We start from the raw sequence: 24,185 nt of genomic DNA, 5'->3' as shown, positions 1-24,185 counted from the left end.
CAGAGATGACAGTAGGACAAAGTCGTCCAACCTATAATTAGCTTTCTTCACTGTAGTAATCCTTTGTCCGCTCGGCCGCCGCAGCCATAACCTCTTGGATCACGCTCTCATCATATCTGGGAACAAGCTTGACCTTGAAATCTCGGGGAATAGCCACCAATGCCGACTTGAACTGGTTGTAGTCGACATAATCCGTGTTGGGAGGCTCTGTCTCACTGGCTATGATCTTATAGCACACTAGCAGCCTTATAAGCGCTGTGTACAAGAGTCGGCTTGCTATGAATTGACCTGAGCAAGCTCTGGATCCTGCGCCGAATGAGAAATGCTGAATGCCCTGACTGGGTTTTTCTTCGGGCACTGTCGCCGATGGCCGCGCCACATACTCGTCGTTCAGCCATCTCTCTGGGTTAAATGCCGCAGCATCCGGACCAAAGTGATCGACGTCATGGTTGGCGGCTTGAGCATTGATGAGGATCATGGTCTTGGGTGGGATCTTGGCTCCATTCCAGTCAACCTCGGTCACTGTCTTGCGAGGCAGTGACATGGCGCTGACAGTGTAATACCGAGCAGCTTCTTTGATGATGGCATTGATATATGGCACTTTCTCCTCTTGAAAGCTGTTTGACCATACAGTTGCAGGGTCTGGATAGTATCGCATGATGTCCTCATACGCACGGTCTTGAAAGACTTGTCCTTCCTTGGTGGAAAGAGAACCGATACATGAAGTCAAGGTGCCCGGGATAGTCTCGAAACCTCCCGAGACAAGGGAGAGGCAGATTGACGAGACTTCAACACCTGTAAGCTTAGTCTCTTCGTCCTTCAAGATTGCCGCGCTGATGCAAGGCTTATCGGTGCCTTTCTTGATCATGTCTCGGACCTTGTTGAGGAGAAAGTTCAGGTAGCGATCACGGCGATCACGCAGCTCCTTTGACCGACGGATCTTTTCGTTGTTGGGAAAGTAGCGCATGATTGGAACGTAGTCTTGATAGTTTTCTGAAGCCGACCGCAGGAGTGAGATTGCTGATCCGACGTGCAAGATCTCCCTCAACATGTCGTCGTAGACGTTGTCCATCCGGATACCATAGCAGAGAGTCAAGGTAGTATTGAGGGCATATCGTTGAATGTATGGTCGCACACCGATCTCGAGCTTGCCGTTTTTGCTGTCGCGGAAGATGTCACGGACAATACAGTAGGACTCTAAGTCGAACATATCAAAGTACCCACGCATCGCAGGCCGGCCAAGAGCCTGACCGGCAGCCTTTCTTTTGTTCTTGCAGGATGCGTCCCATGGGCTAGACCCGATGGTAAATCCTTGAGTGGTGGAAATCACGCCGTGGAACGTGTACAAGGTTGGTCGGTCGATCACAGCATTTTGATGGCCAACAAGCATCCGCCGCGCGTCTTCAAAAGAGTTTACCACGACAGCCCTGGTGTTACCCAGGCGGATTTGAAACACGGATTGTCGATACTTGCGCCACCATCCTTCGCAAACCGTTGCATGATCGGGCCCAAGTTGTTGGAGATGTCCGAGTATTGGTAGAGCACCAGGAATCTCTGGGATGCCTTTGATTTTCGGGATGTCGGTGGCAGTGGACCACTACTAACGTCAGCTTTGTATATTGAACGAGGAGTATGTCAATGACCTTGTACAGCCCAAGCAGAATCAAGAGGCCCACGGTGATCCAGATAGCGTAGTCGTGATTGATGGCTCGAAGGAGCCCAGCTAACGAAGGTGCCATTGTTGTCAAGGTCTCCTCGATCAAGTTTGAAGTCCCCCTTGGAAAATTCGAGGTATCCTTAGGAGAGTAGAGAGGAATGGGATTGAAGAACCAGAAGCAATTTTATATCCTCTAGACCGTTGGCCGCCAAATCGTCGATCAAGTATGGAGAAGGGAGCTGGCGGACTTGTGCGGGCCCATGGACCAAAGGACGGAGAACAACGGGCGGTGATTTCTGGCGGCAAGGGCCGCGGTGCACCGCTACTGTCCTCCTTTTTAGACCATGAACGCACCCTTCCGAGATGCGTCAAGTCACCCGTTGAGAATGTCATCTCTTTCTGTAGCTGATCTCTTTGGCGTCAAGGGCCGAGTTGCCCTGGTGTCCGGGGGATGCTCGGGCCTTGGACTGATGATCGCAAAGGTGAGCGACATCCGTTCCGTGTTCACACCAGTAGTGGGACTGATGATGTGGAATAGGGCCTGGTGTCGAATGGTGCAAAGGTATATGTCACTGCCTTACCGACGGATGATATTGAAACGGTGGTGGCTGAGCTGAATGACATGGGGCAGTCATCCGGGGGGAAGGCTGTAGGGTAGTCGTTTTGCCAAACCAAGCATCGCTGTAACGCCACAATAACTGATGAAATCACAGATTTGCGAGTGATGTATCTTCCAAAGAAGGGATCGCTGCTGTCGCAAAAAAACTCGAAAAGCATGAAACTCACCTGGACATTCTCTGCTCAAACGCCGGAATCAGGAGAGACCCACCGAAGATGTGCGATGTCAAAACTGCATCTTTGGATGAACTCCAAGAGTCTCTGTGGTCTTCGCGACATTCAGATTGGGATGATACATTCCGTGTCAATGTCACGGCCCACTACTTTCTGTCAGTTGCGTTGCTAAAATTGCTGGTCGCAGCGAGCAATCTTGACATTGGGAATGGCCGAAGAGGTCGAGATGAGGGTCGAGGGGTGATGATAATTACTAGCAGCTGTGCTAGTATGCATAATTGCACAAATGTCGATTTGACCAGCTATGCGGCCAGCAAAGCGGCAATTGATCATTTGGTCGCGCTATTGGCGAGCAAGTTCGCGAGGTGTGAGTGTCGCCTCCCGTCACCTTGGTAGCCCGGAACCAAAAGTAATGCTGATCACGCCTTGAATCCAGGGTATGTCAGAGTCAACGCCATCAATCCAGGCTGTAAGTGGAAGCAATACGTGCACGCAATTAGAAAATGGCTGAACCTGGTCACAGTTGTCCCCAGCAAAATGAACCCCGTTGAAGAGGGCGATAATCAATTTGCAGAGCTCTTCAAGGCGATGCCAGCGGCGAGGATAGGCAAATTGGAAGATATTGCAGGAGCAGTGCTCTATCTGAGCAGCCAAGCTGGGGTAAGTTGACCAGTCCTTGCGTCAAAAAGGGGGAGATTTGCTAAACAGCCAACTTCCAGGCGTATGTGGACGGGAGATGCCTTTGTGTCGATGGTGGACGAATTCTTCTAGCCAACGGTCAATAGGAGCGCACGGATCTGGGATTCTTAGAGGTCAAGAAAGAGGCAATCTGACAGAAGTGGGAGTCGGTGAACCTCATGGCCTTTTTGATAGAAGGCCACTTCCACACCGGGACTAGCTTGGTTTGTCTTTGTCCTGGAACACCAAAACAGGAAGGAGAGATCGATGCAGTTCTTGGGCCCTTGACGTCATACAATAGCACATTATCACGTGGAATTAGTGCTTGGCTGGCTCTGGAAAAAGCTTGGCATGTGGCCTGCTTTTCCTATAACTGCCATGCAGCTCAGTGAAAATTCAACGACGAGGTACAAACAGCATGTTGCACTTCGTGTCTGTCGCCCCTTTGAGTGGCCCGGGCCCGATCAAGTACTACCTTCCTATGATTTAGTCTGGCGAAAGTCTACCCGTTGCAAGGCCGATATTCCCTGCTTATTTCCTCCCCCGACATCGCGTTCAGTGCTACAGGTCCTTATCAACGCAAGCAATACAAATGGCTCCGTCTTTACGATATCTGTTCGAGGCCAGATTCGTTCGCATTTCATCTCTGCATATTTGCTATGCAATGGCCCTGAAAAAGTACATATTGGCTCGGCATCAACTTGCATCACAACCCCTGCTGCGGAACATGTGCGCGGGTGGCCGGGAGATCTGACGAGCTTGTTGCGCTACCGAGGTGCTTGTTGTCCTTATCTCCAATCAGTGTCAGCTGAGGTCGCTCTCCAGCTTGATCTGGATCTGCGTCCATTCCTTCGTCCACATTTACATTGGTTGTCTTGTGTATGTTGCTTGACGATCACTTGCACACCTTCCCCTTGGGTTATAGGCTGCTGCCCTGCGCCCGCATCAACGTTGCATTGTCATAACATCATGGCCAACAAGCTTCTGATGCTTCCCGATAACGACTTCCACGCGTTGCCGTTAAGGTGTCATAGCTTCCACATGCGGGGTTAAAGAGCTTGTGGATCGCTGCAACTGTTACGTTCAGCGGCAAAAAAACAGGTTGGTTGCGCAAGACACATGCGTGTGTGAAAGACAGCTTCCTGACAGCTGATTGTCTTGTTTTATCTTTCTACCTTCTGTCCCTTTCATCTCTGATTCTCATTGCGCTCTCCATTCTTGCAAGATGAGGCTCTCATATGCTCTCCTAACAGCCACCCTCACTGGGCTTGGACAGGCGAGGTAGGTCGTCTAGCTAGCTTCAAAACATTGCTAACATCATGCAGAAATCTTGCGCCTGCACCCTACAGGTTGACAGCACGGCAGGATGTTGACCCAACGGAACTGTACCCGGAACACTACATTTCTATGCCTGTGGACCACTTCCACAATGAATCCCGATACGAGCCACATTCCAATAAAACCTTCAAGCTGCGGTACTTTTTCGACGCAACATATTACAAGCCCGGGGGACCTGTAATAGTCTTACAAAGCGGAGAGGCAGATGCCAGCGAGCGCCTACCGTACCTGCAGAAAGGAATCGTGTACCAGCTTGCGTCGGCTCTAAATGGTATCGGCGTGGTCTTGGAGCACAGATATTATGGGAAAAGCTTTCCTACACCTGACCTGTCAACCAAGAATTTGCGGTTTCTGTCCACAGACCAAGCCGTAGCTGACCAAGCCTACTTTGCCTCACACATCGTCTTTCCGGGGATGGAGAATCTCAATTTAACAGCCCCCGGTACGCCCTACCTAGCCTATGGAGGCTCATATTCTGGCGGAATCGTTGCATTCTTGCGCAAACTATACCCTCAGATCTACTGGGGCGCGATTTCATCGTCAGGAGTTACGGAAGCCATCTATGATTATTGGGCGTACTATGAACCGGTTCGCCAGTACGGTCCACCTGCATGTATCGCAGCACAAACGAAGTTGATCAATATCATGGATAACATCCTCCAGAAGAATGACGCAAAGACTGTTGCACAGCTTAAGAAAGGGCTCGGTATGCAGACCCTTACGCACAACGATGATCTAGCCAACCTCGCGTCGAGCGGAATTGGCTGGTGGCAGTCGAGAAACTGGGACCCAGAGGTCAACAGTCCGGAATTCAGCTACTATTGCGGCAATATCAGCTCCGACACTCTTCTCTGGCCTAGCTCTGCTTCTATGAAGGACAATGCCACAGCGCTGATAGAAGCGGGCGGATGGGCCAATGAGAGCGCACAACTGCTAAACCCTTTGCTCAACTGGCTGGCATGGACCAACGATAGCTATGCTGGGTCATGCGACAGTACGTTCGATGAATGCTATGGCACTCACAATGAATCAGCGCCGATGTATGCCGATAAGAACATTACCAACTACAATGCACTGTCGTGGCCGTATCAATACTGTAAGGAATGGGGCTATATTCAAGACGGAGCAAGTGTCCCTCACGACCGACTTCCTCTCATATCCCGTCTCCTGACAGTCAAATATCTTACGCAAGTTTGCCGGTATGCATTCAACATTACTACGCCGCCTGATGTCAACGCTGTCAATAAATATGGCGGCTTCAACATCTCCTATCCCAGACTTGCAACCATAGGAGGTGAGGCCGACCCCTGGCGGCCCGCGACAGCGTTGGCAACGTTATCTCAGCCTGACGTCCTTAACCAAACAAGCACGCCGAGCGAACCTGTCGTTTTAATTCAAGGAGCAGTGCATCACTGGGATGAAAATGGTTTGGTGAGTCTTCCCAATGGCGATCCCGACCTAGATGTCGGGCTAGTAGTCTTTGCCATGGTGAACATGCGCTGACTTTTTCTATCCTGAAGTTTCCGAATGAGACAACACCAAGCCTGCCACCAGCTCCAGTGGCCAACGCACAGAGGCAAATCGTAGAAGCGGCCCAAGGCTGGATGGCAGAGTGGAAGGCAACTCGCCACTGAGCCCTTTGTACCCAGTACTTTGCAGGTGTGCACGCTTGTCATCAACAGGAATCGGTGGGCGAGGTTGGGTGGGGACTGTGAGATGCCCAGGCCTCAACATCTGATCAGGGCAAGACTGGTGCGACCGGTCTCCTCTCGGCGAGCTCCAAAGGATATTCATTCCCAACTTATGCCCTTGGGAGGGATTGGGCACATTCCAATACCTGGCGATTACATGGTGCAGGCGGTGTGTGCAGCTTTGTACCAAACACAGGAGCTTCTAACCCAACTTCCTCCGCCGTGCTGCCGCTTAAGTGATCGACAGACCTTACATGACGCCGGGCACTTCAGGGTAAGACAGAGTATTTATATTTCCAGTAGTGATGCAAATGTCCGTGCAAGCGAGACTGACAGAGCAGCGGTGTAGTAGTACGGAGTAATTGTCTCTCGTCTCCCAGACGGGCTGCCACTTCGTATGATCCAAGGCACCAACCCCGGTTATGCGGACTTCGTAATTCCCGCGCTTGTACTCGGTAGACAGGCGACTTGTCTACGATGGAGCTGGTGACCTCCAGGACAAGGCCGAGTGACAAGGTACTGTGTCTAATCTCCAGGAACTTGCAGTGGAAATGGGAACGATCTGAGCTGAGCTGTGGGAAAAGGGGGTAGGGAGGGTGGAGGTCCTTGACAGTTCAAATGACGCCACCTCCACACCAATGTCACAACTTAAGGGTTTCAAATGACTGACTTCGTTCTTTGGTGTGAGACCTCCACCATCATCTCTCTACTATTAGGTCCACAGGCAACTTTCACATTGGCGCATATGTTCTTTGGAGCACAGCGGTCTGTACAACATCAGTCACTACCCATCCAAAGCTTGAATCTGCATGAGAAGAAGTCCTCAGTATTGGCTACCTCACTCAAATAGATAAATCCAAAGGGGCTGGACCCCAGTAAAGTGGCGTTTGAGACTGCAGCCAACCATGACAACAAGCTCCCACTGTCAGACTTGGGTCGAGACAAGACGGCAGGGCACGTGTTTGATCATGAATCCCACAATTTTCTCCTCCGTCCGTTTTCTGCGCGAAGGCCGTTCCATGGCCCAAGACCTTATGCAAGAGAGTGGACTACATGGCTGCTGGTGGATAAAAGACAAAAACATAACTCGATATACTACGGAGTATTTACCGACTGTGTACCTTTGGCGCCCATAGCCGCCGTTGGTTGGATCCTGCTCAAGCCTCGTCACGACAACCCTCACCTGTTGCGAACAAGATGCACGACTCTAGTTTAGCTCTGGGACGCCCTGACCTTCTCGGCCACCGCTCCAATGCAACCGAGCTCAGGCGTCTGGGCCTGGTACCTGGAGCTTACCCAGAATGATGCTGATGGTGTACTTGTACGTACAAGGACTAAGCCCATCTTGGTTTCCTGTTGACGTTTTTTCTCCTTGCTAAGCGAAGGGCCCGATCACTGGGCGCATGCCGCCATCCACTCTCCACATTCTCAATTGGACGGTCAATATCAAGACGTCAAAACACCGATCCATCATGGACAAGGATATGATACCTGCACATGAGAACGGTAATGGAAAAAGAAAAACACCAATGCCGCTTGCTGCTGGGTTTCCGGCCTACTTTTGTAAGTTCGGCAGGTCTCCGTGGGTCGTTGACGCTAGACAAACTCCAGAGCCCACATATTCGTTGCAGTGTGTGCCAGCAATGAAACGTTGGTCCTCAAACCAGACTTCCCGTCTACTCCACTTCCCCTCGAACTTGCAGTAACCTCTAACAGACTTCATCAAAAAACCCCCGAGGGCTAGGTCCCTTCACCAACCTAGCTCGTGCTGGACTGCGGACTCACAGTCAAGCTTCCTGCAATCTTACTCTCGCTAGAAGTACCTGATCGTCGCTATCCCTTCTTCTCCGGCTTTGTCGTCTGCGAGATAGAGTTGTCTCTTACCTCAATCAGGTAGCATCTAACCCTCTTGACTGGGTCGGCCATTTTTGTTTCTCGTCAAAATCCTGGTCGGCCGCTCTCAATTTCTGTCTGAGTGACCTTTCGTGGCGTACACTTGTCCTTTTTGTTCGCTTCAAGCTGGCGAGGCTCGAAAGCCTGCCGCTGTCCTGTGTCATGGCCCGATCTACGTGTCCGGGTTGGCCCCGTTCCATTTGAAAACCCTGTCGCAGCCTCAATGCCTTCAAACGGATCCTGCTACTTTTAGAGTTCCAGGTGACAGTTGCGTCCAGCAGTCAGGCATCCTCTGTAACCCCGTCCGATTTCTCCAGATTTCCCTGCCCATTGTTCCACGCATGATTTCGCACGAGATTTCGTTCCCGTCATCCTCGGATCTCTCTACGCCGTCTACCAGTCTCGCTCCCTCTACCATCGCCATGGACCAGGTCCTCAAAGCCCGAAAGATGAGCTCTGCCTCTGCTCGGAGGAAAAAGTTCCAAGAACGACAGCAGCAACAGGCTCTAGATCGAGAGAAGCTGGCTGAACACAAGAGGAGGATTTTGATGTATGACCATATGGCGGAACATGTGTCCGATCCCGCGCATGGCCTTGACGGAGACAGTTCTGCAGATGAAGTCGATATGGACGCTGAGCGCTTTAATCGAGAGTCATCTGTCGAGACACCTTCGGAAAGGAGCGTTTTGACCCCGGACGACATGGCCTTGAACAGAGCTCCCTTTGGAAAACCACCCTCACCTGGGCCGCTGCAGGTGGCAGGTCTCAAAATACAGATACCAGATGAGGAAGAGGTCCTTCAACAGATGGAGGTAGACGAGGTTCGTGTTATCGTGCCACCTTCTCCGAAGCCTGTTGTGCAAGCTTCCCTGGCTTCCTGGTCCGACTTCCGATACGACCGCTATTCAGCAGTCCTCGACTCTCCACTATTCGAAGCCCTGAGCCCTGAGTTCGACAATGAGGAAACCTTCTCCCCAATTGAAACAGCCACGCCGATATCCTACCAGCAGCCCAAATCCCGACCTTCACTGATATCCATAGTCAGCATCACCCACCGGGGCAAACGAAGGACGGCCTCGATGCAGAGCCCTCTGTCGCAGACTGTGGCCCAAACGTCGGATCGACCATCGAAGCGCCAGTCGATGAGTAGTGTGCGTTCTGGGTTCCCTGCGGCGGAAGCTACTCTCGTCGAGGTTCCCAACCTGCCCGCCAATGCTTTCGAACTCATCGCCAATGCTAGCCAGGAATCGCTACTCTTGTCCACGAAGGAGTCGACCAGGTCAAAAGCCGATAGGAAGTCCAGTATGCCGCGGCTGTCGACTGCACTGAGCCACGCACGCATGAGCAGTATCAAAAGCTTCATCAAAACGCCTACGACTGCGACGACGCCTCTCCCACATACGCGATCATCGTCTCGGCCTTCAAGTCATGTGAGCAGACCTTCCACTGCGAGTACGCCTGGGTCGGACGTTTATTATGTGATGAAAAACCCGGCCGCATCGACGAGCTCGGGAAATCTCTCCTCGATTACTCGCCCGCTCACATCTCAGAATACTTCACTCGCAACGATGGGGCCCACCGGCTCTAATATGACGGCTCTACCAACCCTGCCAACTCCCCCAGCCGACGAAGAAGCTTCCGACCCGTTCGCCACGAGACCAGCGATGCAGAGGAAAAAATCCTTCTCGGCACTCCGGAGACGAAGTGAAAGTATTGGACAAGCCATCAAAGGATTGGGCAAGATTACGACCAAACACGATGTTCCAGTCCCAACAAATCCAGGTCTGATGACCCCAAAGAAACCACAGCCATTTGATTTGGGTCAATTCCCCACTCCGCCCTTACCTTCTCCTCGGACTGGGAAAAGTAGTGCAGGTTCATTCACTTCGACCAGGGTCATGAGTAGTGGAGGTCATATAGGGCTAGGTCTGCGGAGTATTGAAGGATTCGCCCAAAGGTGACAGGATTCCCATTTTGAGAAGATATTGGGTGTCAAACATTTTCCAGGAACGAGAGTGATCATACTCTTTGATGAAGTTATGAGTTGGGTTTTATTAGCGAAATTGTACAAAAGTATAGGGTTATTAAATGGTATTGCGACCCTCGGACGATCATTGCCTCCACGGCAAGGATGGAAAATATATCATTTCGAACTATTCAATCAGTCTATCTTGATGTACAGGACAGTTCAGTCGCTTCCACGAGATGCAGCCTCGTCCCAAATAATCACGTGACTCGCAACCTTGCCAACTTGAGATCGTCGTTCTGCTTCGTCCATGTCCCTCCTCGACGCGTCTCCTTGGGCCAGCAACCTTCCCTTTCGATTCAGATTCAGAGATGCCACCCCAAAGCAGAGGTGGCTCGCCTGCTCTAGGCCCTCGTCCGTTCTCGAAATCGGAATCACTCCCTCCCACCCTGCGGCCGTACCTGGAAAACCTACCTTCTCCAACAGCGTTAATTCCCAGCGATCAACGCACTCCTACAGGACCTCGTATGATCATCCCGGAACGTGATTTTTCGACGCCAACACCAAGCCCTCAGAGGTCTCGGGCCGCAACCGCATTCGAGCTCGGTGGCGAAGATAAGGAGGGGAGCGAAGACGAAGACAATGATGTGTGTGGCCCTAGCGGAAGAACTTCACCCTTGGAAGAGAGTAGAGCCGAACAAGACGGTTCGGAGCTTGATGTGGCAGGGGTGACATTAGACGACGATGATTTCGAGTCTCACTACTCTCGTCAGGAGACTTCGGAATCAGAAGATGAAGAAGACGAAGGAGAAGTCTTCTCTGAAGAGACCTTGGACACAGAAGTCTCACAACAGGCTCATGACGGTGCTACCGGGCCAGGAGCGCATTTACCATCGGCGTCAGAGAGACCAGAATCATTATCTCGGGTGCGTTCATTGCCCGCTCGACCCACGCTTTCACAGACCTCAGTGCATTCTCAACCACAGCACCAAGGAGACGGATTACACACCTCGCAGTCAACAACAGCTCTTCCGCCTCCACCACCTCCTCCGCTCTACCCTCCATTCTATAATCGTCCGCCAACTCCCCTACCGCCTTCGCCCAGCCTAACTTCTCTGCTCCGTCCTCCCTCTTTGCTCAATCGCTCAACTGCCTCAACTCGGCCAACCACACCTGACAGTTCCGACGTGGAGACCCCAAACGATACTGAAGCAGCCGTGGCACACTCAGCTCGGCGCGCACACCCAGTTCCGCCAACATCACCCAAAGTCCCGACGTACGAGTACTATGGCTTTGTCTTGTACTTGGCTTCGACGCTCGCCTTTCTAATCTACATTCTCTGGTCGTATCTGCCGTCTCCTTTCCTCCACGCTCTAGGGATCACCTATTATCCGAATAGATGGTGGTCTCTCGCCATACCTGCCTGGATTGTCATGCTTCTTATCTTCATCTATGTTGCACTCTTGAGTTACAACGTCGAATATCTCACTCTCCCGTTGACGAGCCTAGAATGCATGGTCGATGCCGCTACAAATGTTGCTGTCCTCGATGAATCCGGGCGAATTAGAAAAGGGGGGAGTAAAAGACTGGTGAAGGAGCTAGAAGAGCGGGTCAGGCTTGAACGAGATATGGAAAGCGCAAGGGTAAAGAGTGGGAGAGGGAAGAAATCTTCCAAAACTGGAGTTGATGGGGCTCATCGATCAAAGGAGAAAGGAAAGCGAAAGTCCTCCCGAGCCAATATCGAACATTCATCACCATCAGACATTCGAGCATGGGACTACCAATTTTCGCGGACTTCTCGCTCCGCACCGTTTCCTCTTTTTGAGGGCCGATACGCAGCTTATGCTTCTAGTCATCCTTCGGTTTATCCTTTCGTCCCGACAACTGCGCCTTCGGTTCGAACCCAACACGTTTATGGTACGCAAGAGGCCTACGCAACGCACCCAAATTGGAAGCTTGCTTGGAACGAAGGAACGGATGCGGTTATGGATGTGCCCATTGGTGGTGTGTGTGAGGTCCTGTATGGCTAAACGAGCACCCGGACAACTGCGGCCAATCCGTCGGGGTTTCCGCTTAAGACCTGGGGACCGACAGTGCAAATGATTCCTTGACAAACTTGGGCCACTTGCCAGAACAGCATGATAAGTCACCAATAAAGCTTACCTCATGGGCTATGCGTCAATCATGCCAACCATGCACACCGAGATGCCAACCGAGATGCAAACCGAGAGCTGTCGTAATCGACTAGAAGGAACAATTCTCGTGAAGCGGACCCAGACCTTCGCAGCGGTTGTTGATAACGAGTCTCGTCAAGCCTAATTCCCTTTACAGAACGGCACAACTTCCATTCAAAGCATAGAACCAGCCTCCACTCTCAAGGGTCCTCCCTCTTCGAGCTCGGAGGTTCCGCAAACCCTTCGATGCCATCCCGTCCTTCCTGGACCAAAGATCTCTGTGCTAGCGGCGACGAAGCGTGCGGGCCCTCGAAACGATTCGCCAATGCTTTGATAACAAGCAATTTTCCTCTGCAGCACTCGTTATGTAAGGGAGCTTGCGTCTTTCGTAAGACGATCTTTGAATTGCAGATGCTAGCTGCAGATAACCGTTCTGGTCTTCATGAGCTGGGCGCAGTATGACGGAAGGAGTGTCGGCGCAGCACCGCTAGGCGATACTCGAGGAGGAAACCATTGTCCCTCACGTTATCGTGTACCCAATATTGACGGGTGTATATGGCCATCATCGAGGCTTGCGAAGTGTCGGTCAAGAACATTTCATCGAAGCAGAGGTTCCCGTGGGTGGTGAATGCTGTTTCGCGAACGCGAGCAGATCAGCCACGAGCCAGCCGCAATACCCACCGCTGCACCCTTGAGTGAGCCAGGCGTGGCCACAACGACATCAACCGAACTGACACATTCACCCGACACATTCACCCTTTTCAGATGCCAAGCGTCGAGAAATAACTCGTCCGCAGTGTCTCATGCTTCACTTGTCTCAGCCCAGGCGAATGTGTTGTCGGTGCACGGAACCTTCAGTGACATGTTCAAAGCAACGACGTGCCACAATACTTGCCACGAGACGCGCAATCAAGATACCCTTTTGCCTAACTGGGTTCGATTCAGTCGGGAGCCCACCAAATACAGTTTCCATCCTCGGCAAGGACTGGGTGGATTGTGACGGGGGAGCATTCACAAAGCTACCTGAACAGCTTTGGTGACGTTTCCACCACGATATAGATGTCAATGATACGGTTGCAGAAGCTGGTCTCGGGACGTTGTGCCGTACAAACCCACGACTTCACAGTCGACGGGGATTTATCTATGAGCCGTGTGTTCGAACGGACGATTTGTCATTTTGCTCAATGTTCCAGCGGTCTAGTTGTGCAATGGATCGATAGGATCTACCACTAAGTTACCCACAAATTCGGTATCTGTGGCCCGAACCCGCATTTCCTCTGGAGAGGGCAGTCACTTACAGGACAGGAGAAGGACATATATCGTTGTACGAGGTACTGAAAAGCCATCGAATGCAACCGTCCAGAACAAGCGAATGCGGAGTCTTCGCCAGCCTCGCTTTGCCGTTCGCTCACTCTGTTTGGAAGCTCTTTGGGTCCGGACGGTGCCACCACCTGCCCGAAAAGTTGGCAACTGAAAACAGAGACCGCGAGCCAGTAAGGATGATAGTTTTGTACAATGCGATTGGTCGAATGTATCATTCAGCAACATTGCAGGCAGTGATTGGCCTCTATACGGACTTCCTTTGTCGCCCCCGTTGCCAGCCTTGCGGGTATTGCTTACATTCCCACTGCAGACCATTGACTAAGCCGAAGTCAAACCTCGTTTCGATGTCGTTTACTAGGCGTTTCTAGGGTCCACCGTGGTAACGAACCTGTTGAACAAGCAGATTTCAGTGCTGCTGAACAGAGCTCTGGGCTCCGACTTGCCAAAGAAAAGAGGGGGTCAAAGCTGCTGTCTCTTGTGGTGACATGACAAAGAATTGGTCGGGCAATCGTAACAACCCCAAAGAGTCTAAGTTCTCAATATCGCTAGTGACACGCTATACATTCAAAGCTAACCGATAGAGTTACCACGCGGCTTTCAAGAAAGAGAATGTGAGAGAGAAGTATGCTCGATACAAACACTGCCAAGTTTGGCAGGCCACAAGCTTGTGGACATGTTGGGAAATTTGTGGCTGTCAAGCGCCATGTGCCTCATGTATGCTTCTCAAGCGCAGACCAGGTCGACCAGCACCACCTTGAGGTCGATTATCCACCCACGTTGATTATATTGCACAACCCATTCTTGGATTAGCACGGTTGTCCTGGAGGGAACGTTTCAAAGAGGTAGTAACAGTCTTGAAAGCGGACTCAGCCACAGCAGTTCCTGCTGCTCAAATCTCTGTACCGGATAACACATGGTGAAAATGTGATGCAGCCCTGGAAGGTAGGCTGCGTGAACATGTCATACTGGCACAGCATTCATTAGGTACGGCCGGTTTGCAGCTCCCGGCTCGGACGAACCTGTGCATATGGGAGCCCAATACCCGAGCTTTTGTGCGCCTTGACCTCCCGGATCAATATCTATATTGGAGGGACCGTACACTTTGTATGATGGAGTTCCCCGGACGCTGCATGTTGCAATCCCTATCAGTCAATGACCCCGAGGCTATGCTCTCGCCGAGCAGGGAATTGTCGGACCTGCTCCCTCGCAGACAGCTACAGGGCGCCGGGCGGCACGGCCTTCTAGACAACTGGCAGATATCATCAACTGCTTCAAGGATGTATTCTAGATGGCAGCCTCTGTACTGAGCACGAATCAGGTGCTATATCCGTAATATATGGTGATCATCCCAGCGGACGGCCGACTGGGATATACGATTTCTCCCACGTTACAGCCGCAGATTACGCGCCCTCAAAGTTTCCCATGGCTGAAGGTGCCTGAACTTGGCGAATTAGTGGCCTGATCTGCATGAGTCCGTCAATCTAGTCGCTTGATGCTTCCCACCTGACGAGCACTACTCAACGTCTCTGTACTGACGGCCCTGGCAGCACATGGCAATGACACGGGAGGACGTTGCCGTCGGAAAAAATCCAACTTCCCTGTTGCTAGCGAGATGCAATCATTTATTCTCGAGGCTTCTTCCTGTCCATATGGCTCCGTTCATTGTCATAAAGGGTCCTTCTTGATCATCGATTGTCTCCTGATCGACTATACAACGACAACTCTACCAAAACCCCGTGGTTTTCTGCAATACTTCCCATAGATACTACCATTGCGGAGCAGATTGATTCTAATATACTCTTCCAAAAACGTATCCAAATATCAGAGTTGAACCTGGCCTTGACTCTGGTGGAACTCTGGTGGAAAGTCGGCATTGAACCAACGAGCAGATCGTCACCAGGCACACGAGTTCGAGCTGGTCCGCGAGTGATTTCCTTCATGTGCGTGGCTTCTCAAATGGCCTTCTCCGGGAGCTGCGTTTGCCAGCAAATACCAACATCGTCCTCATCACAACACAATATTCAACCTGCACTGCTACCGGACAGGAACCGTGCGCCTTGTCAATGCGGTACTTGTCCTGAGTTTTATGGCCTCCCTGCTACGAGCCCCTCGATATCGCCCCGTTCTTCCTTCCAGAACAGGGTCTCGCCTGCCACTCAATTGACGAGCATGAATAGCCCAACGATGGAATTCCTTCAGCCAGCTCATGACTATTCCATGTGTTTTGGAGACCCACCATACGGCGACCCGACAGGGCATTCAAACAGCGTGTCGTGCTTGAGTCAACCTGATCTAAATCACGACGCCTTTTTGATGAGAAGCACTGTACCGGATGATGGAAGTGGTACACCGGGCACCCCAGAGTATTTGAATGCGTCTTTCGAGCCCATTGGGACCATTGCTACTCGGAACGAGGTCAGTGTAGGAATAGACGAATGCGCCGATGACCAAATTCACTGACTAGCCATCTCACAGAGACGTAAGGCGCAAAATCGAGCTGCTCAACGAGCCTTTCGGGTTCGCCAGCAGCAAGCCTTAGCAGAAGCCCAGGCGAAATTGCGCACCTTGCAGGAAGAGCTGGAAGGGGCTACTGGAAGAAAAGACCATTTCGAGCGACTATACAAAAGTCTCAGTCGCGAGCACGAGCGACTTCTGCGAACTTTTCAAGAGTTACTGGCATCGGTACAGTCAAACTCCCTGGGTGATTGAGAAGTTGGGCTTATTCGACTCCGCGACGAGGGAACTGAACCTATATGTACCCATATATATATGCCGGCTAATTCACGTCAAGAGCTACTGCTAATCTCAAAGCTCTTCTGCTTGCATCGCTCCATTATCTATCCCCATGAATAGCTGCGATGGGAGTACTTCGCCTCATGGGCTGGCATGCCCGTCGATGCGAGGTTGCGTGGATCGAGGGATTCCTCTGAGATCTGTCCTTGGAGAGGGGAGCATCCAGATCCGGTAAAAGGTGGCTGCTGACTTTTCTGGACCTCGCTTGGGAGTGGGGAGGAATCAGCCTTTCGTGAGCAAGTCGGAACTGTGGCTGGCGAGCAACCCATTGGCCACATTTCTCACCGTCGGATACCGTCTTGACCCATTGAGCTTTAGTCATCCGCGAAACCACTGACACTACGGGCAAAACAGCTGGGGCGCCGATGGAGTCAGTACCAAGAATGGTGGTTTGTGAGGCCCCCGCCAGCATTCCGAGGCTCCCTCGTCAGCCTGGGACAAGGTGTTCCACAGACGTCGCTGTTTCGCGAGGCAAGCTGATTGTCTGGCTCCCTCTCTCTCCGAACCGGGGCAACTTTTCACGGACATATTTGTGGGCAGAAGTCGTCCTGATCGCAACCAGTTGTGTCGGCGGCGAACCCTTCAAAATCACAAAAAGAGGAGCCTGGAATCCAACATCTTATTGTCGTGGGTCGAGGGCCCGGGCGGCACACGTGCATCCCCGCCTTATCCGCTTCTGGTGTTTGCAAAACCATGGCGAGCGATCATCCTCGACATGCCAGCAAATGGGACGCGGCGAAGAAGAAGGCGGGAGGCGATGCTGGGTTCGAATTCGTCTTGATGGGAGCTGATGGCGCTCTGGACAAGGCGGGGATCAGCCAAATAAGGGCACATACTACGAGAGAACTGCATCGGACGAGACGGCAGACTGGCCAGGTATGTTTTATTGCATCGCACATAACTTGCCAGCACCTGTGACCACCGTCTAATCGCTATGAACTCATGGCACCATGGGTACTTCAAGGATGGGCGCTTAGCTAATCCCTGATTTCCCCAGGTCGTACCACGGCGACGCCGCAATCGCGCCGGTAACATCTTCTTTGGCTCTCAATTCGATCCATTTCGGTCTCTGCCACAGCTGGCGATAGAAGAACACATACCAGGGATCCTGGACGAGGTCAAGCATAATGGTGAACCCTTGGCCTCTCCGGCGCACTCATGTTCCCTCCTTCAGAGGTTGCTGACCTTTGCCTCCTGTTCTGGTGTCTAGTTTTCGCTGTATATAATCAGAAAAGGATGCAACAGAGCGTATGGCCCGAAGGGACCAAAGACAGCACGTTCTTCACTTCCATGCTGCTTCTGTGTTCGGTCCATCTCGACGGGCTAAATGCAAAGTCGACGTCGCCCACGACTACTGCTTTGAAGCTGGAAGCCATGCGCCGTGTTCGCACTCTTATCCAGCAGCCCTCCCAGGTTGCTATCATCAGCTGCATCGCGGCCGTCGCTTCTCTTGCCACGTGTGCATTAGTAAGTGTGAGATTTTGAGCCCTCCTTGGACGTGGTCAGCGCCAACGGCGTGGGTGAACAGACTCGCTGACTTTTGTAGGTTCGTGGAGAGCCGGCAGGGGCTGAAGAATATGTCATCCACCGCAATGCTTATGCGGTTCTCATCAAAGAGGCGGAGAATATGAACATGTTTCAAGATTCAAGATTCTGCAAGGACGTGCTGAGGATTATCCTAATGATTGCGTGAGACGATGAGAGATCTTATTGTGCTCGTGTAGCAAGGCTGACTATCCGCGCAGAATCTCGAGAAGATGCCACATACCGGTGCCTGGCTTGGCTCCTCCAATAGATCCACAAACGGCGTATAAGGAATACGAACAGGTCTTCGAAGATAGATGGCATTCAAGACTTCAAGCTGACCCAGAGCTTTATTCCCCTTTTTACGATGGGCGAATAGACCCTAGCGAAGATCCGTTCCCCTTGCTGAAACGCGACCACCTGCGACTCCTCCTTCAGATGATGCAGTCAGTGGTCAAAATCTGGCTTCGGCGAAGTACCTGTTCCTCGCAACATCAACTGATCGCGGACGCAACGATATCGATGTCACTGGGCCAGCGCATATTGGCCATGCCGTCTTCGAAGGTGCCCGACTTGCCGTCCGCGGACGATCACGTCTACGAGGCATGCAGATTGACCTCGGTGTTGTTGATCCGATCGGTGGAGAGCAACAGGCATTGGCGTTCTGTGGCGCGAGGGACTTCCATACTTGAGGAGATCCGTGATGCTCTTCAAAAGACCGACTTGGACAACCTCTGGGACAAGGAGATTGGTCTTCTCTACTATGTCGTGTTGATCTTCCACAGCGCAACCTTTAACACGCCGCATTACTTGCTCGGTCATATTCTGCAGATCAGGGTACATTTTGCATTGACCTACTCCTACGATGATTGGATCGGGGGCATGCAACCAATGTTGACTGTCTTCGAGTTGATGCCGAACAAGGAGTTCAGTTTGCCAGCACGCTCTATAACATCGGGTCCTACAGCCGCTTACGTGGAGAGATTGGCCGATCTCCAGTTGACTCCCGAGCCTGACAGTGAGGCACTCGCGTCAGAATACTGACGGACGCGCGCTTGAACCAATCATTCCGATTCTGGAGAGCCTCACTAAGCCCTTTGGATTAATCTTCCACAAATACTGTGTATGATCATCGGAACACAGCTGGGAGCCTCACTGCAAACTGTCTACTATTCTGAAAAGGGTACGACAGGGCGTAATTTGTGCTGCACGCAGGTATTTTGCATATCAACCTGGTTGGTAATGCTTTGCAACTTCTTTCAGGTGCTATACTCGAACGGGTTGCCTAGCATACAAGGCCATGAGACCAGATGATCACCATGTGCTTGTTAATCACCACCCAATCAGACCCAAATTCGGAGCCAGTCTAGTTTTCCCGAGATCGGTCCACGCCGCGTTAAACATGCAGGTCTGGAAGCGATCGCTCAAGCCTCCTGGCTTTGGTGGGAATCACAAGTCAATCGGTTCCGCCTAGGGTCTTTGAGGGGTCCTTCTGGACCTGGCCATACGCAGGGGTATACTTCGAGCGCGCCAACCGATGACCCATCCGAATAACTGCCATGGTCATGGCTTCGGTCCACCTCCTTGACAATGCAAGGGACAACGGCGCGCGGCGCATTCCATCCACACCACGAATGCTCCAGTTGACCGGTGGGAATACCCAGACCAGTTATACCATGTCGTTGGACGCCACAGAATGGACAGACGAGATGCATTCGTCTTGCTCGCAGAATAGAGACGGTTTGGGAAATATTGCCAAGCGCGCTGGGTCAAAGGGCGAGTTTTGTCAGTGATTATGTGACGGGATTTTTGAACCCCCGTAGCGACATGACGGACGACAGGCAAGAAATGGGTGTTGTCCCCGACTGGGCGAGATGAAACGCATGTTCGGACATCCAATGGCTGTTTGGAGGGCGACGCCTCTACGCGACATCTGATGGTCGGGACAATCAATCACGACTCGGATATGCAGGGGTGTGTCTGATCCGAACACCCAGAGACGAAATGTATCCCTGACGGCCTAGCATAACGGCGTCTAGCACCCAGATGTGATCGACGTGGGATCACACCACTTCTAGGGATTTTGTGTGAGTCGAGCGCAGCGACGCAACGCACTTGTTACCCTTACAAGACGGACATCAGAAGTCAATGAAAGTTTAGGGGCCGCTTACGATGCCCCTGGCTTCTATATCCCCGTGATGTTGTCATCAAGAGATCACCGTGGCAGTTACTGCTCTTGAACCTAGTTCTCGATTACAACCAGAGTGTGTGTGTCTGCGGTGGAATTCATACAGGGTGATGAAGCTTTTTTTACCCATTTCGGTCCTACACCATTAATGAGGTTCGGAGCTTGCCACCAAGAGCATAGGAAATGAATGGAGCCTTCACGTAACAAAAAGCTAAGCAAGGCCCTCTCGCTTGTCAATATATTGTTATTTTTTTTTTTTTTCGTCACTGGGGGAGGAGTCGAGCCGGTTTCGATTTTGGGGGACCCCCCGTCTTGACCCCCAGCATTGTCCTGGATCAACAGTTCTTCCGCGCCGCTGGCTCGTGGTCTCGTGGTCTCGTGGTACTCGGGTAACACGATGCGTTTGCAGGTCGCGCCGTATTCGTATTTGGACGGGCAATAACTCCTCGTCAAGGAGCCAATCACAACCATTGACCGTAACAGTCAAGACGTCTGGGCATATCCGCAAGGCACACTTCGGAGTGGACAAGTGGCTGGGAAAGAATATCAATGCACCTCATTGTTGAGCTTGCAAAAATATGTGGAATTGCTCTTGTGGGTGGAAACATGTTCGACACTGGTGTTGGACGGACAAATACGGGAAACGACACCTTTGCGTGATGGAATCGCAAGGCGAGGCAAAGGCGAGGCAGATTCCTTCCCGAATACGAGGGACGTGGAGCAGACTACGAAATGCTTTCGGACGGACGACATGTATATATGGTGAAGACGAGACGACCTTTCATGATCATGGTTTGAGACTGATATATGCGAGCGGTGGTTCTTGTTTGTCACTTTCCCTTAACTGCTGTCTCGGTTGGACTTCTTCGTCTGCAATCCAATTGATATCGATTTGATATCCTTGGTCTGGCGTGGTTGACTCCTGTTGTGATAGGCCCTACGAGATCAAGATTCCTTTTCACGCCCAATATCGATCGAGGCCATGGCTCCAGATCGTCAGTTGGTCCTTTTTCTTGCTCACCTTGTTCTTTGACATCGGACCGAGCTCGCTAACCTTTGCCAAAGCCGACATCAACAATTTCCTCGACGACATGGAGCAAGGCCCATCTGCCGTGTTTGCCGTCTTCTTCGCCGTCTCCTGTGCGGTTCATATATGGCAGAGCAGGTGTGAAGTTTTCCTCGCGATAAACCTTGCCATTGTCAGTAATTGTTTTGGGCCTGCTAATACCTGGTTGTCGTGCGCAGCAAGTACAAATGCTGGGAGACGACATGGCCGCTCCCTTTTGCGTGCATTGTCATGACGGCGGGGTTCATCTGTCGCGAGGTTGCTGCACACGATCATGATGCAGATGGTGAAGGGAGCGCGATCCAGGGGCTCTTTTACAGCGCCACGTAAGTTCATCTCGCTGCGTCCCAAGTAACAGGTCAAGAGGGTTTGGTGCCGAGTGCTGACGACGTCTCTGGGAGGAGATAGACCAATCTTCACGCTCCCGCTTTACATGCTTCTGCTCCTATATTCCGCCACGGTGGCGGAGTCATCATGGCCCCGTCCCAACCTGACCCTCTCGTACGTCGTCATCTGGACCTTCTTCAGCGCCGTCATCTCCTGCACCGCCCAGGGCGCGTCCACGTACTTCAACCCCGACGCCAGCACGGGCGCCGTCCGCTCCGCCCTCGCGCTGCTCAAGGCCAGCCTGTTCCTGCAACTCGCGCCCAACGCGGCCTTTCTCTACGTCCTTCTCAGGTGGTTGTGGTCACTCGTGCGACGCCGCAACGGGGACGTGGACGTGGCCGTCGCCGCTGCCCGTCACCGACCCTTTCTGTCGGTGTTGCTCGCTCTGATGGCGCTGGTGTGCGTGCGCAACGTCTTCCGCACCGTCCAGCTCTTCGTCTCCCCGCGCTCCCCGCTGTGGACGGCCGAGGCGTATTTCTGGGTCTTTGAGGGGGCGGTCATGCTGGGGTATACAGTGCTCTTTCACGTCGCTCATCCGGGGAGATTGGTCCCCACTGGGCTGGAGGATTACAGGAGACAAAGACGGTGCAGTTAGGTTGCGTCACATCAATTGATGGAAGGTCTACCGAGTGCTGTCGACAAGCTGCCTGTGGGAGGGTGTCGGCTTCTGATTGGTCAGCCTTGTCAACCCGGCTCTGGCCTCTACTGTCACAGCCTTGCAGCTCCTTCGACCAATTGGCGCCGTGATGACGTTGGGAGTCCCCCGTACAAAAAGGGAACCTCGGTGGATACCCCGGCAGTTGCAGAAAGTTCGATTTTTCACTTGCGGTGGTTCTTGAGGGTGAGACGGGATTGGATTAATGTAGTCGGTAATAGCGGTACATAGGGGACTGGGGGGAGGCGTCTCTCTTCTCAATCCATCCCCCCTGGTCTCTTTCAAAGCATCATCAAGTTTTACCCAAGTTTGAAGTTGCTTTCTCCCTCTACCTGCTCCCTAAATTAGACAGCAGGACACTCACTACTCGGTAATAGAGCCAAGCCAGCCAGACAACAAGCCGAGCCATGCCGCTTCCAACCGGAGTATATCGCGCGGACCAGGTCGGGTCGCTGCTACGCCCCAAGGAGATCCTCGCGGCGCGCGAGAAAGTGGCCGTGGGCGAACTGTCCAAGACGGACCTCCGGCAGCTCGAGGACAAGCACATCGCCGACGTGGTGCGGAAGCAGCTCGACGCGGGCCTGCGGGCCATCACCGACGGCGAGTTCCGACGGGCGTTTTTCCACCTCGACTTCCTGCAGCACCTGGACGGGATCGAGGTGCGCGGCAACATGATGTCGACAAACACCTCCAAGGGCGGGTTCGCGCCGCCCAAGCTGATCGTGACGGGCAAGCTCGGCCACAGCAGGCCCATCCAGGTCGACGACTTCCGGTTCCTGGAGCGGCAGATCGCCGCGGCGGGCGGGGAGAGCGTCTTCGGGAAAGTCTCGTCCAAGGTGGCCATCCCCAGCCCGACCATGGTGCACTTCCGCGGCGGGCGCGAGACCATCGACCTCGACGCCTACCCGTCCATGGACGCCTTCTTTGACGACCTCGCCCGCGTGTACCAGGAGGAGCTGGCGGACCTGTACGCCGCGGGCTGCCGGTTCGTGCAGCTCGACGACACCAACCTCGCGTACCTGTGCGACCCCAAGATGCGCTCCGAGGCCGAGTCCCGCCACGGCGCCGACGCCCGCCAGCTCGCCAGCCAGTACGCCACGCTGATCAACCGGGCCATCGAGAAGCGGCCGCGCGACATGACCATCGGCATCCACCTGTGCCGCGGCAACCACCGCAGCCAGTGGTTCGCCCAGGGTGGCTACGAGCCCGTCGCCGAGGTGCTCTTCCGCGACCTCAACGTGGACGTCTACTTTTTGGAGTACGACGACGCCCGCTCCGGCGACTTTAGTCCCTTGCGCCACCTCCCGCCGCACAAGGTCGTCGTGCTCGGCGTCATGACCAGCAAAAAGGGCGACCTGGACGACAAGGACGCCATGGTCCAGCGTCTCCGCGAGGCCGCAAAGTACTGCCCCGGCGGTATCGACCAGCTCTGCCTCAGCCACCAGTGCGGCTTTAGCAGTACCATGGAGGGCAACGAGTTGAGCGAGGACCAGCAGTGGGACAAGATCCGGCTCGAGGTCGACATTGCAAAGACTGTGTGGGGGCCCGATACTGCGCAGTGATCGAAATATGTGTTCAAACGCATGTGACTACTTATCTCAGAGTAGGAAGGAGGAGAAGCAAAGGTGGGTGGGAAGGGGGGAGAGAGAGAGAGAAGATGTAGTAGGAGCGAGGACGAAAGTGTCAGGTTCTGCACGAGAACGCATCTCCCAGCACTTCCTCGGAGTTTTACTCGACTGACTCTCACTCGCATTCACAGGAGGTTTTATGGTTCTTACTAGAGAGACAAAGATGGAAAAAGGCATGGAACAGAGGGACGGTTTTATTGGAATGACCTGTTTTCAACAACGGGATCAAGATGGATGAGGATCGATTGACCCATTTGATTGACGAACGGACGGGACGGGACGTGACGGGACGAGACGAGACGGAGGTAGGGATGAGAAAGGCGTATTTCTCTGCCCAGATTGAAAGGGGCCGAACGAAAAGGCAGGAATGGGAAGCCAGACCTATCCAGATCAGGAGGTGATGCGATGGAGGAACCAGGAATCTCTTCAACA

General features: G+C 52.8%; 9 protein-coding genes across 9 annotated transcripts; 8 read left to right on the top strand and 1 right to left on the bottom strand.

Annotated features, from left to right (window-relative positions):
* Window positions 1-37: 37 nt before the first annotated feature.
* On the bottom strand, window positions 38-1,739 carry AYO20_02843 (hypothetical protein; the record flags this gene model as incomplete). Its single annotated transcript, XM_022641147.1, has 2 exons — window positions 38-1,597; window positions 1,644-1,739. The coding sequence occupies 2 exons, from the start codon at window positions 1,737-1,739 to the stop codon at window positions 38-40; spliced, it is 1,656 nt and encodes a 551-aa protein (XP_022503022.1).
* A 144-nt stretch (window positions 1,740-1,883) lies between these two features.
* On the top strand, window positions 1,884-3,234 carry AYO20_02842 (hypothetical protein; the record flags this gene model as incomplete). The annotated part of the gene is made up of 7 exons (XM_022641146.1): window positions 1,884-1,946; window positions 1,999-2,139; window positions 2,196-2,311; window positions 2,371-2,816; window positions 2,886-2,918; window positions 2,973-3,109; window positions 3,169-3,234. The coding sequence occupies 7 exons, from the start codon at window positions 1,884-1,886 to the stop codon at window positions 3,232-3,234; spliced, it is 1,002 nt and encodes a 333-aa protein (XP_022503021.1).
* Window positions 3,235-4,352: 1,118 nt separating this feature from the next.
* Window positions 4,353-5,968, top strand: AYO20_02841 (hypothetical protein; the record flags this gene model as incomplete). The annotated part of the gene is made up of 2 exons (XM_022641145.1): window positions 4,353-4,408; window positions 4,477-5,968. 2 exons carry the CDS (start codon window positions 4,353-4,355, stop codon window positions 5,966-5,968), a joined length of 1,548 nt encoding a protein of 515 aa, XP_022503020.1.
* Window positions 5,969-8,471: 2,503 nt separating this feature from the next.
* On the top strand, window positions 8,472-10,010 carry AYO20_02840 (hypothetical protein; the record flags this gene model as incomplete). The annotated part of the gene is made up of 1 exon (XM_022641144.1): window positions 8,472-10,010. The coding sequence occupies one exon, from the start codon at window positions 8,472-8,474 to the stop codon at window positions 10,008-10,010; it is 1,539 nt and encodes a 512-aa protein (XP_022503019.1).
* Window positions 10,011-10,386: 376 nt separating this feature from the next.
* AYO20_02839 (hypothetical protein) lies at window positions 10,387-12,045 on the top strand (the record flags this gene model as incomplete). Its single annotated transcript, XM_022641143.1, has 1 exon — window positions 10,387-12,045. One exon carries the CDS (start codon window positions 10,387-10,389, stop codon window positions 12,043-12,045), a length of 1,659 nt encoding a protein of 552 aa, XP_022503018.1.
* A 3,651-nt stretch (window positions 12,046-15,696) lies between these two features.
* AYO20_02838 (hypothetical protein) lies at window positions 15,697-16,221 on the top strand (the record flags this gene model as incomplete). The annotated part of the gene is made up of 2 exons (XM_022641142.1): window positions 15,697-15,927; window positions 15,988-16,221. The coding sequence occupies 2 exons, from the start codon at window positions 15,697-15,699 to the stop codon at window positions 16,219-16,221; spliced, it is 465 nt and encodes a 154-aa protein (XP_022503017.1).
* A 777-nt stretch (window positions 16,222-16,998) lies between these two features.
* On the top strand, window positions 16,999-18,873 carry AYO20_02837 (hypothetical protein; the record flags this gene model as incomplete). The annotated part of the gene is made up of 5 exons (XM_022641141.1): window positions 16,999-17,181; window positions 17,303-17,435; window positions 17,516-17,772; window positions 17,852-17,994; window positions 18,051-18,873. 5 exons carry the CDS (start codon window positions 16,999-17,001, stop codon window positions 18,871-18,873), a joined length of 1,539 nt encoding a protein of 512 aa, XP_022503016.1.
* Window positions 18,874-19,388: 515 nt separating this feature from the next.
* Window positions 19,389-22,065, top strand: AYO20_02836 (hypothetical protein; the record flags this gene model as incomplete). The annotated part of the gene is made up of 5 exons (XM_022641140.1): window positions 19,389-19,614; window positions 19,671-19,803; window positions 20,952-21,182; window positions 21,263-21,409; window positions 21,492-22,065. 5 exons carry the CDS (start codon window positions 19,389-19,391, stop codon window positions 22,063-22,065), a joined length of 1,311 nt encoding a protein of 436 aa, XP_022503015.1.
* A 467-nt stretch (window positions 22,066-22,532) lies between these two features.
* AYO20_02835 (hypothetical protein) lies at window positions 22,533-23,687 on the top strand (the record flags this gene model as incomplete). Its single annotated transcript, XM_022641139.1, has 1 exon — window positions 22,533-23,687. One exon carries the CDS (start codon window positions 22,533-22,535, stop codon window positions 23,685-23,687), a length of 1,155 nt encoding a protein of 384 aa, XP_022503014.1.
* Between the last annotated feature and the right edge of the window lie 498 nt (window positions 23,688-24,185).

The sequence above is a fragment of the Fonsecaea nubica genome, assembly GCF_001646965.1.
Source record: "Fonsecaea nubica strain CBS 269.64 chromosome Unknown Scaff12, whole genome shotgun sequence".
Classification (NCBI taxonomy): domain Eukaryota; kingdom Fungi; phylum Ascomycota; class Eurotiomycetes; order Chaetothyriales; family Herpotrichiellaceae; genus Fonsecaea; species Fonsecaea nubica.
This window is presented reverse-complemented; position numbering and strand designations above follow the sequence as displayed.